This window comes from Embiotoca jacksoni, unplaced genomic scaffold (genome assembly GCF_022577435.1).
Source record: "Embiotoca jacksoni isolate LCO1_2020_lvr unplaced genomic scaffold, fEmbJac1.0.p SCAF_8, whole genome shotgun sequence".
Classification (NCBI taxonomy): Eukaryota; Metazoa; Chordata; class Actinopteri; family Embiotocidae; genus Embiotoca; species Embiotoca jacksoni.
This window is the reverse complement of record NW_027185436.1, coordinates 18,766,946-18,780,389: the sequence shown is the minus strand read 5'-3', so window position 1 is coordinate 18,780,389 and position 13,444 is coordinate 18,766,946. Positions and strand designations below refer to the sequence as shown.

At 42.4% G+C, this 13,444-nt stretch overlaps 1 protein-coding gene across 2 annotated transcripts in view; it reads right to left on the bottom strand.

The window, feature by feature from the left end:
- Positions 1-453: 453 nt before the first annotated feature.
- lmx1bb (LIM homeobox transcription factor 1, beta b) overlaps positions 454-13,444 on the bottom strand; it is a 46,820-nt gene continuing 33,829 nt past the window's right edge. For both annotated transcript variants that reach the window (XM_069139054.1, XM_069139056.1), the window contains exons 4-9: positions 7,339-7,571; positions 4,900-5,075; positions 4,349-4,426; positions 3,894-3,960; positions 2,786-2,947; positions 454-1,668 (exon numbers count right to left, since the gene is read on the bottom strand). In XM_069139054.1, the coding sequence (XP_068995155.1) occupies positions 1,511-1,668; positions 2,786-2,947; positions 3,894-3,960; positions 4,349-4,426; positions 4,900-5,075; positions 7,339-7,571 (874 nt within the window). In that variant the 3' untranslated portion in view covers positions 454-1,510. The remainder of the gene's footprint in view (positions 1,669-2,785; positions 2,948-3,893; positions 3,961-4,348; positions 4,427-4,899; positions 5,076-7,338; positions 7,572-13,444) is intronic.

Genomic DNA, 13,444 nt, shown 5'->3' with positions numbered 1-13,444 from the left:
AGGTCATCATCATTGGATGATGTTGAATGCATCTTTTTTTTTTTTTTTTTTTTTTTTTTATGAAAAATGAACTGATATGAATGTATTCAAAGAATTTTGAATAGCTGTCACAAATTTGCATATCTGACTTTGAACCTTGACGGAGTTCAAACATGCTAAAAAAAAAAAAAGAATCCTAACATACTTTTTGTTTAGTAGGTATCTTTGTCATGTTCAGCCTCATTAGCATATCAGCGCGCTAATAAGAAAAATCATTCGATTAATCCTCTTGGGAGCACGAATCTTTCAAACAAATTTCGAGAGAATTTGCCCAATAGCATGCAGACTAACCGAGCGACACTGCTATCCCCAGAGCCAGCACCACGCCTGGACGTCCTGACGTGATGAGCTGAGCGTACTTGAACAGAGCCGTTCACTGAAGCAGGTAATATAAGGACCTGAAATGTTACCGTGTCAATGGTCACTGATGGTATTTATTTAATGTTATCAGGAGAAAGACATTGTTTATTCATCAAACCAGTCAACTTTGGTCAATTAGCAACTTTAACATTTTGAGAATGCACATATGACAATGACAACAAAAGGTTTATGGTCTGTACGAAATAAATAGCAACGTTGCTCATTTACAGCTTGGCTGAAGAAAAAAAACAAAACAAAAGGGTTAATCTTCATATTAAAAAAAAAACCAAAAGGTATACAGATGAGTTGTGACACTCATGAACTCACTAATTGCTCAACAAAAAAAAAATGCTCTCCTTTTTAAATAAAGCTTTTCAGTTTTAATATGTACCTTCAAGAGCCTGTTATAGTTAAATAAATAGAATGCTTTCCATTTTTAACATGCACATCCAATTTGCCTGGGGAAAGTATTTACACTTCACTGATCCTACTTGTCCACCAAATTCTCCACTTGTTTCTCTCCTCTAAACAATTCTTTCTCATCACAAACTCTCATACATACACAAATGTACAGTCACTCTTGCAGACATGCTGCACCTATTTACTATTAACACGATATCTAAACCTATGGAAAGTGATCAAAATGCTAACGGTGAACATGGAAACCCATGTAGTGTGAAGAAGAAACAGTCCAAACACCACATCTTAACCAGGGGGGAGGGGCTTACAAAAAGTTTTAGTTTACAATTGATCATGCACTGTATAAATTCACGGGGTTATTTGGTTCGAGAGTGTGTAATCAGTGGCTTCAGTATCTACTTGTTTTCTTTAAGTGAACAAAGAAAAGGAGTAATATCTCCTGTGACAAATAAGCAAACCTACCAAATAATCTCTAACAATATTTAAGTCTTTCCCCCCCCAGGAATCTTCACTGTCCTACATCAAGTGGTTTTGCTATCTTTGAGTAAGCTTCCGCACATAACCAGGCGCTACCGCAATGAGGTGTTTCTTCTGTCATGTCCGTGTTAGTGTAGAAACTCCTGGCCATCGTGCTTTAGGTTGAGCTGGGCAGTTTCTTTTTCTGTGCTGGTGTTTTTCTTTTTTTCTCTTTTCATGATGCAAAGTAAGAGTTCTGCATGGAGTAGAGGCGGTCGATGGGGTTCCCCACGCGGGCCTGCATGGAGCTGATGTCCGACGATGCCATGAAGCAGTCACTGAGGCTGGTTAAAGACGTGTCGCTGTCGATGTCATGGAATGCAGAATCGTTACCTGCGGAGAGAGGGTACGGTGGATAGAGCGTCATTCAAAACAGAAGAGCATCAACACCAAACTCTGACTGGGAAATTAATGCAATCATGTATTTGAGATTTATAGCAGCGTTGGGAAATTATAATTACTAATAGTCACTTTGAGAAATGGCTGTTGTGTGTCATCACAATTGTGAGAACTGTTTTGTTAGATATCATCAAAGCTCACTTTTTGCTGCCCTCGCCGGGACAATTGCGGTCTGTGAGGGAGCATGTAAACAAGGGGCATCCTCCTGAAAGATCTGGTTAATAGCAACTGTTTACGCCTTTCATAAAACCTCAACATGTTATTTCTCTGGAGGGAATAGTTAACTTTATTACACTCTGGATCTTAATGATAGTGTTGCACAAAATGGGGACAGTGTTTTGAGACATATCTTTTAATGCCTTGCCAATATTGTTCTTTTCCCCAAACCGAAGGAGAGTGATGAGACTGGGGATTTGGGTTCTTACTACCGAGAAGAACTAAATGGAGGCAAATTATAAGGAAGTTATGAACTTGAGGAAATGGTCCCTGTGGGACATGGTGAGGACATCACTCAGAAATGTATTATTCCAGCTACATCCTGTGGACCAACACTTGATTGACTGATTTCCCCCCCTCCCCCCACCGTGTCCTTGTTTGAATTTTAATTCCAGTATCAAACAGAAATCAGAGATGTGTTGTTTTCTCCTTCTGATTCATTAGCTCACACAGACCCCAATCATTGTTTGGACCGCAGTTTATCTCAAGCTGCCCACATAGACCACATGTTTTTACCAGCATTAGGAAACATCATCAGTAACAAGCCATGTCTCAGGACCGGAGGCGAGGAGTTAAAACCATATTAAACAGATTTAAAATTGCACTTCAAAACCCGACAGCTTATGAGAATGCTTGTGATATCTCGTGTGGGAGGAGAAGCTGCTCGTTCCTCTCTGAGCGGCTTAAATCAGGGGGCTGTGGCTTGAGCACATGTCCCACACTGGGGAGCTATGAGGTTGATCAAGGGACAGGCATGTGTGTGTTTTGTGAGCAGTAGTTTTTTTTTTTTTTTTTTTTTTTTATAAGGGGTTGGTGGGAGTTGGTGAATGCTCACCATATGGGTTCATATGGTCCCCGGGCATCTGTGGGGGGGTGAGCCCCTGTTGGAACGGGTCTGTGCTGTAACCGTTCTGATCCATGGCGACCAGCTGCTGCTGCGGCGGAGCCAGCGGTGTGAAGGAGTTCATCATCCCCTCCATCCGATTAGACATCACCTCTGCAAGGAAACAAATGGGAAAACCCATTACAGGAAATATGTATGTGATATTAACTTACAGATGAGTCTGCAAAATGTAAATGCGGCCACGCGCAACGGGCGAACGCAGAGAGGTGGGGCTGAACCGGGGACGATGATGAGAGCGTTCTTCCTTGTAGATTCCTATTCAAACCCCACAAGCTCACTTGAATTTGAGTTTCTGTTTAAAATGTACCACGATGATAACAAAAATAAATAAATGTGCTTGAGAGGTTGCCATTAGATCCTCCACATTCCCGGATTGCTCGCCTTTTGGAAACCTACAGTAGTTCTTCCTGCGGCTTCTCCCACAATTCCCTTCACAAACACTGCTCTTGGCTAACCGACTGGTGCGAGGGACACAAAGCTGCAGTGGCTTCATCCCCCCACCACCACCACCACCACCACCCCACCCCGCTTCCCTTTGCAGTGGTTTTTGCGAAATGATGTCTGCCATTCATTTTATTTGGCTTCCAAACATAATTTCCAACTTACTTTTGATGTGAAGCGTTCTTGTTTACACAGTGACATATTTGTAATCTGTTATTCAGCGTAACTGTTGAACACATTTGATTACTCTGTAACATAACTCAGAGAGGAAACGCTCATATATTCAGCTTCAGTAGACAACAAGAAGAAGGACTAATGTACTCCTTCTTACTAGCCTGATTACATTGCCATAATACATACAACTAAATGACACGTTTCATGACATTAACAATACTTTGTGTGGAATGATAATGTATGCCTGATATCGTTTTTTGTTTTTGCATATATTACCTTCTTCAAATTAAATTGATTATTTCTCCTTCACTGAAAACCCAGAATGAATGAATACCGCAAGTTTCTACTTTACACTTGTGTCAGATGCCAATGAGACAATGAGCCTCCATTGTGCGTGCTCCATTGAGTGTGTGCCGTATCCTACCTTGGCCAAGTCTCTGTGAATTCTGCTGTTCTTGTTGCTGCTGCTGTCTTCTTGCCAACTTCTTCATCTGAAACGAAGGAGTCAAAGTTGTGAGGAACTCCCAAAACTAACATGCTCTCTTTAATTTAAAAAGGATGCTCCTCGCCGTTCACCCTTGAGTGAACTGCATAAAATCTGTATCTGTGCGCACTTCATTGTCAAGTATCAAAGGTTTTAACAAGATAATAATCAGAAAAGAGGAGGGCGTAGACATTTAATGCAAGAGTGAGCTAGATTTGCAACTCTTCGCTCTTTTTTTTTTTTTTTTTTTGTTACATTTGTGAAAGGAATGCAGTGATAAGTTTAATATACATAGTTGTGGTGATTTATTAGCTGGACTTGAAGATGGAACAAAGCTGTTTTTTGTTTTTTTTGAGGACACGAACTGTAATTCATCTCTTGTAAGTGGCTCTCACCTTAGCTCTCTGGTTCTGAAACCACACCTGGACCACCCGAACACTGAGTCCCGTCTCCGCAGCCAGCGTCTCCCTCACCTGAAGACATCCAGACAAAATACTTTCAGGAAAACGAAACACCCTGAAATACTTTGCCTCCTTAACGTATCTGCCACATTTCCCAACAGGCAGACTGCCTCTTTGATTTGCTTTGATTTCAGTGAGCGCTGAATGAATGCAGTGGTCTTTTTTAGACCTCTTGGTTATTGCCTCTTCAAAGCCTTGGACCGGGTGCAGCGGCTGCTTTCGGGCCCGGGTTCTCCTATCTCAGTGTGACATTTGGTGCAGACGGACTGCGTTACAGCAGCCTGCCTCAGTTAACACAGAACAGAGTGCTGCTCGCCACTTCAAAGCTCAGCTCTGAGGTGGAGGAGGCTTTTTTAATTTGAGAATTTTATTTGTTAAACTACTGTAGGGGCTCATGGTCGGCATCTAAATCTCCCTCACCCCAAACACAAACCAGGGAAGAAATAAATACTTTTACGTAGCAGATTGTTTAAGCCTGGTCTTACCTTTCTGCAGGGCTTTGAGGACACCTCGAAGGAGGCCTTGAAGGCCCGTCTCTGTTGAGTGGTCAGAATGGTTCGTGGTCTTTTGGGCCTCCTTGGATCCTTCCCGTCATCCCCCTTTCCCTGGCTTCCTATGCCTTTCTCGGGCTTGATGTCCAACTCCTCGTCGTCACTTTTCTCTGCAGAAAGGAATCATATTTCCTTAACGTCAGCATGAGCCCGAGCTGACTGCACCCAGTGACAGTCTGCTGATGAATATATTTTCATTTTTTCCTATTCCGGGAGATTCACACACCACGAGTGCCTAATCAAAGGAGACATGTGTTTCTGATACTTTGTTATCAATTTATTACAAAAAGGAAAAGGCCACATGTACGATTGGACTTACAGAAGTCCATGGAAAGCTCAGTGAAATATGCACATTTGTCACTGAGCTGGACACTGCGTCACCATTGATTTATTGCTCTCAGCTTTGTCTGATTTACACTAAATCAATCTCTGATAAGAACACTGCATCACATGCAACATGAAAAAGGCAACCCATTACATATGGGAAATGCATCTCCTGTGACAGGACAGTAAATTTAAAATAATCGCAGAATCTATGTGCGTTGCTAAACTTTTACCGTCAACAGCAGGATATTACAGTTTGGGGTCGTAAAACCGGTGTCGTTTTTATGCCTGTTTCCTACAATGTGCCATTAAAATGAAATAAAATATGAGAGATGTTTATAGATTTATTTATTAGATTAAAATCAGCTTGCTGTTTGCAGCTACCACAAACTAAATCTTATGTATTCATTGCTCTCAGAACAATTCATTACTTAATGAGTAATCCTCCAACTTTTTTTTTTGAGATGATTGTAAATATTTTCTTTAATGAATGGAGTAGCGCCTGACTGATTTATTGGTATTGTCACATCACACATACATATATCAGTATGAAAACTGTTTTTCCACAGATCTTTACGTAGAAAAAAATGCTTGGGGTAATTTAGAATTGTTCTCTTTGTGTGTGTGTGTGTGTGTTTAATTTATTTCTATTTATAATTATTACATTGTTGTACATTTCAATTACATTTTTAATTCAATTTCCTTGACAAATTGACAGAAGGCATCTCAGGGCACTTAACACAGTAAAGTCCTCACAATAGACCTTTAAAACATTATACAGAGGAACCGAACAATTCAGTCATCCCTGCATAAGCAATAGTTAAAAGGAAACTGGCTGGGTTGAGAATAGAACAGAGAAAGAAAAGAACAGCACAGCTTTATCCACAATTAAAGGAATTCATCAATTATAATTACTTGAATTTATTTTACTGAAATATTTTAAATAACTGTTGTTGGAAATGTTTGCTAAATGAATATGATAACATACGTAGTTATGAAATAGGACACAAAAGGAGTGTTTTAATTCCGCAGTGACATATTTCAATAGCACTTGCCACAAGGGCCAGAAAAACAAAAGAATGAAAAAAGAAAACGTTTTTTTCATGCTATGTTTTTCCAAATCAAAACCAGCAGTGCTGTTAACAAACCCTGATGATTTTGTTGTCTCATGGCTGCAAGGAGAGGCGTACACATGACGGCTCGGTGTCTCCTGTCATCTGGTTCTGATATGTATCTACATTTCTCCACTAAAAACCTACATTTCATTTGCCACATGCCGAGGTTAACCTCTGTTCATGTCAACATTTTTTCCATCTTGAAATTCGGAGACGCGCAACAAAGACGTGGCTGCGCGCGATACGCCGGGACACAATCGAACGAGGAAGACACGGAGCAAATATTCCCACAAGTTGACAAAAGTTGACACAGGCACAGATGTATTTGACAAATTCGCCCCGCTTTTGTGCATGTTTAAATGTGAGCCAGATGGTAGTGAACAGTGAGGCTTGGCGAGATGCCTCATTGTGTGTGGAGGCTATAGGCGAGGAACACTAGAGCTGATAAGAGCGAAGATGCAGGCTTTCTGCAGAAAGGCCCCCAAATCCCTCTGTCACTCACCATGATACAGTGATTTAATTCTTTCCAGCACCAGAGCCTGCCCACGCATGGAGAGCCATTAATACAGGGTGGCTTGGCCTCGTCCTGTTTCCACTTCCTACTGTATCATAAACCTATGCTCCCTGCTTGAGATGAATTCTACAAAATCAGCCATTGAAAAGCTACAGCTGGAGAAATGCTAGAAGTTTTTACTGCCTGGGCTACATGCAAGATGTCGAAGCAAATGATCTAGCAACATGAACTGTATGTTTCTTTTAGTTTTAATGATGTAACAGTGAAACCAGTGAGATTCAGTTCAGATTCATCATGGACGTCTATGCTGGCTACCGCTGTGATGGAACACAGCATACAGAATACAACACCTCGGTGCCATGTGATGATCGCACCACGGTGGTGTTCTCACTCCCGTGTGAGAGGGTGCAGAGGGCTCACCTGAGTCTGAGTCATCGGGGCTGACCGAGCTGAGTAAGTCTTTCTCCCTCTCGTAGTCGATCTTGCAGAGCAGCTGACCCTCCTTCAGGACAAACTCGTCGCCCTTCCTCAGCTGGCGGTCGCACACGCAGCAGCAGAAGCAGTTCAGGTGGTAGACGCACTCCAGGGCGCGCATCACAAACTCTGTGGGGGCGATTTTTTCCATGCAGCCGCTGCACTTGGTCGCAAACAACCTGCAGGACAAGAAAGAGGGAGGATTTTAGAAGTGCTGAATTCAAATCAAATTAGTTGTTTAAAGCAACACTATGTCAAAAAAAAAAAAAGAAACGTTTGTTTACTTTAATGTGGTAACTGTCTGTGGCCGCAGGGGTCGCTGTTCAGTAAAAGTTGTAAAAGTGTAACTTTAAAAGCATTTCATTATTTTGTTATATAACGGCTAATGGTTTCAGCTGCCAATCATTAGGTCTGTCGCGATTACGACATCATCACCTGATCATGATTATTTAAGGTGTTTGCTATCATTTTGCATAATCGCTAGAATTGTTTACATTCATCTGTATAAAAACAACTGGATGAAACTAAGAGAAATCTTATATATTCACACCGTTTTGACCGGTGCTCTGTAATGAGGTTATCTTGTCGCGTCCTCTTCTGTTAATCTCGAGATGCTTAACTTCTAATGTTCGACCGACCGCATTTCGAAGAGCATCTATCGACTTTATCGTGGATTTAGTTTCAAAGCCAAACAGCCCGAATAAACAAATGGCTCTTTTTCTTCACAAGTTGCATGTGTATTATTAAACTCTGATTATGCTTAAACTATAATGGTGACATAAAAGGGACAAAGACAATTAAATCGTTAATCACAGTTATTTAATGATTGTGACAGCTCTACCCATCAATAATTTTTGAAGAGCCAAGTTGGTTTGTTGATCCTGTGGGCTGACAAAGAGGTGACTCCTTTGACAGCGACTAAATTTCTAGGGTGGGTCCAACCCTGCATCATTCCAAGAGAGCGCAGTCATGGGCACCCAAACCCCCTCACAAATCTAAAAAAAACAAAAAGAGGCTGGATCATGTTGCTGTGCAGTAATCACCAAACTAATCAAGCCTTTGTTGTGGCAATTTACACAATCCTTTCATATCCACAATACTTTATATGCATCAGATACCATATCAGAGAAATGATTCATCGCTGGCTACTGGGGTGCCCGCTAGTCTGTTCATATCTCATCTTACTGTCTAATATCACGCCTTTATAGCACAATACTACCTCTATCACCATTTCCTAGATGACACCTCTATCTTCTTTTATATCCTTTCAGGAAGATGTTTGCATTGTTTTATTGGTGACTGAGAGGCATTTAATTCATCCTCTGTTGTCCAGAAGAAGCCACATTAAATGGAGCAAGAAGGCAGGGAGTGTGGTTGATCTTGTCCAGCCGTAAAGCTGGATTTATTAGCGGCCTCTTTGTTTGCCCTGGTCTGGAAGACAGCTGGCAACCGCCTATCTATTTGTGGTGAACATCTATTTCATTGTGCAAGGCAGGGGAGGCAGCGAGAGGAGCAATTGACATCATGTGCTGGTTGGGGACAAGGATGAGCGATAGTGATGAATATAATGTGTAAATATGAAAGCAGGGAAACCAAAGGATGGTTTTGTTATGGTAATGTTGTTATAGGTACTGATTGAGTACTGATATGGTGTGTGTGTGTGTGTGTGTGTGTGTGTGTGTGTGTGTGTGTGTGTGTGTGTGTGTGTGTGTGCGGATGTGTTCACACGTGTATGAGCAGCTGCATGCGTGCTGGAAACAAGTGTGGTTTTTACTGTTGTCTCTGCAGCTTTTGAAAATAATTGTTTCACTGAGCTGCATTTTATGTCATCTTAATTACATCACAACAATTAATAAGCTTTTACTAGTTTCTAGATATCAATCCATTATAATGAATACTACAACCTGTTTCTGTCAGCAAAAGACAGTTAAAGCATCTTATTTTCTTTGTTTCCATCATGCAGCAGCAAGACAACGGAGATGTCAGAACTGGCACTCTCAGGGTTCATAAAATCCTTTAATCTTTCATTTATTACAATAAGTTAAGAAGATTATTATTGAACTATGGAAAAACCTCCAGGATAATCCCTTGAAAAAGAAATGTTGGCATGTTTCTCAAACAAGCAGGGTTCTTGTTTAAGTGACCTGCCAACCTGGATCTGTCCTCTAAACAAACCTCCAAGTTTGATCACTGAAAAATATAAAGACAAAGAGCAACGATTTAAATTAAAATGAGAAAATGAAAAAGAACGAAATCTGACATCGACTCATTCCTGCAAATAGAAAACGGAATATTCAGGGACTTGTTTCTAGTTTTTAGAAGGATTAGTGTGTTACATGCTGGGATCAGGGAAAAGAGGTGATGAATCTGTCAAGACAAGTTCCCAGCTCTAACTCTCATGTTTAGCTAATGATTGCCGGCTTAGGCTCAGAAAGAGAGCAAAAAAGTTGAGGAAATGACTTGTTAGCACGGTTTTGATACGTCCAGGACTCCGCATTCACCTACGACCGCTCTCTCAAATCTTCTCATCTAGATGAAAACATTCTCATTCAGCCCTCTTTCCTTTCTTCTTTCTCCTCGCCGAGTCTAATCTTGTAAGCCATTATTTTTCTATTTCCCCTCTCTGTCACTTTGCATTATTTTTGCTGCTGTAATTCCTATTCGTCCCTTCTGGAATCTTCCTGTCCTGCTTTGTCCTCGGGTCTAATCCGGACTTTCTGCCTGTTTTCAGTCCCCGGTCCCCATTCTCAGCGGGGTTCAGATGGAATAGCCATGCATGACGCCCCTTCTATGGCAACCACACCTCCACAGGAAGGCAACGCCGACTTTTCGGATGGGCAGAGAAGGCCTTTGAGAAGCTGGCAGCAGAAGTAAATCCTTCTCTAAGGAACAAGGAGAATTAGCAGGGAGCAGTGGACTAGGGATTTAACCCTACCCCTCTCCTTTGAAAGGCACAGTCAGTCCCACTCCTGCGGCTAGCCACAATCAAACAGAGGAGGAGTGGGGAGGTGGCAGCGGGGAGAGGAGAACACAAACTCCCTGAATGACACAAGCAGTGGATTGTGGAGGAGCCTAATCCCACTTTAATACCTTTCCAAGTTCAGCTGCTAAAGAATGCTCTTTAAAACAACACCACTGTGTGAGCAGTGAAGGTTGACCAGGGGGAGGCACGCCATTCAACCTCCCCGACATTACCTGATTAGTGGTTTGAGGACCGGGCTGCTGGGCTGGCGTGCCAACAGGAGACAGAGTGCAAGATGTAAATGATGATTTCATAAAAAGAAAAACATATCAACAGGGGCTGCTGATAACATTAGCTGGAAAAGAGGCTACACAGCTCTCTGTACAGACCCAGAGAGACATCAAAGAAGCTGTAGGTGCGACTGAAATCAGACTTAAAGTGATTACGGTGATCATTTACCACTTTCTGCCTCTACTTGATCCCAGTGACCCATCACACTAAGACCTGTATCCACCTAAAATCCACTTTCTGGACGTTCAGCTGCTTTGGTAACACGACTCCCGGTGTTACAGAGGCAAGCTAGTCTGTGTATAAAAGACGCCACAGAGAGGACCACCGGCATGACAACTAAGCCACGTCCCAGCTCTCGCTTTCTCTTCCTCCTCCCACACCTGAGCGCACAGATCAAGTGATGAGACCCTCCCGTGTGGATCAATGGCCGCATCTCAAGCAGAGAGAACTGTCAATATTTACTCAGGCCTCCCCACGACAGAACTCATAAATGAAGAAAAAAAAAGAGCCCATCTCAGCACATACCGCTCTCCCAGAGGAATAATTACATCCCTCTTTTTAATCCTGTGTCCACATACCTGTAATCCCTTGTCAGTTCTTTTTTTTTTTTGTACATTATCTATGGTTGTCTCTCCGTCTCTGTGACAGATTATAACACTGTTGAGGCTTGTAATGTTACAAGCAAATTACAGGAAAAAAAACAAAAACAAAAAAACAGATGGGAACAAAAAAAAAAAAAAAAAGAGCCTTATGAAGAAGACAAAAACCAACAGGGACAGAGGGACGTTTTGTCTGATGAACACTTTAGCCGAGCAAAGTGCAGCTGAGAGACATCGGCTTCTCAGCCGCTTCTTCTTCTTCTTTCCAGGCACTTTGGAGAACTATGCACTCTCCCTTTGAACAGATTATAAGCAACTTAAAGTGTGACAACATCTTAAGCTCTCACCACATGTTGCCAATGATTTCCCTTCTACAGACATTACATTTAATGCTTCTGCCGCAGTGATAAGCATCAGGAGGACTGGGCGGGATAAAAGAAACCCTGAAGAATAAGAGAGAACAGGGGGGGAAATGTGTGTGTGTGTGTGTGTGTGTGTGTGTGTGTGTGTGCGTGTGTGTGTGTGTGTGTGTGTGTGTGGTGGGGGGGAGGGGGGGGAGGAGTATGGAGCTGCTTATGGAGCTTGATAATCATGCTACATTTAGCAACACGTGCAACACCTACTCCCCTTTTGCTATTGAACAACACTGTGAGAAATACCATAACAATTTAGGGAAGAATAGCTGGGGCTATTATGTCACCGCATCCCTTCAAAGACGGAGGGGATGAGGATTATCCAGGCAGCAGCTGTAAACTATTACTTTGAAGATGGGCTCTCGTGTTCAGGCAGGAAAGCTGTGGCCGTGCCAATCATGCAGAGGTGAGAGATGAGGCCTGTGAGGCAGGTCAGGCGAGGGCCTCCGGGCAGGATGGAGGGAATCGGTCAAACGACTGATTTCGCGGCAACGTCTCAAATCAATCGTTTCCCGACAACTGAACACAGCTGACAGGCATATTCCGATGCAAAGCAGAAGAGACGGTTCAAAGTTTGGAGAAATGTGTCCATTCACAGTCTCAATATGACTTGCACATCTGTTTGCTTAGCTCACATTATCCTAAAACACTGAAACCAGGGAAAATAGGGAAGGAAACTTCCCACGAGGGTCCGTCCTGAGATGAGAGTGTTCACAAACAGGGAACGCGCTGGCCCCGAGAAAACCTGCTTTATTTCTACTGTCTTATGAAAGAAAAACGACAAATAACCTCGTCATCCTGCATATAAACGAACACGGACGCAAAACGGAGCTCAGTTGATCAATATCATTCGTGCGCAACATTTCTACACAATTTAATTTACTGCCGTTTTAAACATTTAACACAGATAGCAAACTGGATAGGCGAGGCTAACCAAGTCTGGCCATTTCCCCTTATTTTCTCAGTGAGTACATCTCTCCCTCTCGTCACGAACGCTTGCATTTGAAGTGACGTTAGACCTGCTTCTCGGAGCTCTCCAAAACCTCCCGCTTTCCTAACGGGATATTTCCGACCTTTTTCGACCTCCCGCTTGGAGGTCAAAACTTTCCCACGTCACAGTTGCTCATGAACGCACCATAAGAACAGTTCGTTCGCTCAGATGAGTTTAGCTTCGCGTAAAGAATTGAAACGTGGAAACAGCTCGCCGGGCTCTCTCCAAAGGCAAAATCTTTAACCTTTGACCTTTAACTGTCACATTTCTTTACGACAGCATCGTCATGACTTTGCTTTTGCTCGTATGCAAATGCTTTTATTATATTAGTTGCTCATTGATCATCCAAATTTTCAGGTGGAGTCTTGTTCTGTTTGTTCTCTGGAAAGACAACAAACGTCTCTGTCACGGCAAAAATCTCCAAACTGTTGAACAGCCACCTCTCTGTTCCTCACGAGACACGCCTCAGTTCTGTGAAAATTGGTTCCTCTTAGCAACAGTATCAAGAGCTTTGGCTATGGAGGAAAACATTTGATCCCCAGATGTTTCGCTACACGCGGCTGAACGAAGGCAAACCTTTTCAACTTCGTCTCAACATCATGCAAATTACTTTGTTATGTTTGGTTCTGTTGTCCGCCATCGTACACGCAGCTATAGATGTTGACCACACTGGCCCAAAAATAGCCCCCTTAATTCAGCTAATACAAGTGTTTGATTGCTTGCAGAGGGACTTTTGATAAAAGTAGGCTCCAAAATGGGGGTTGTGCTTTAACACAGCGGGTTTGTGTGTGTCAAT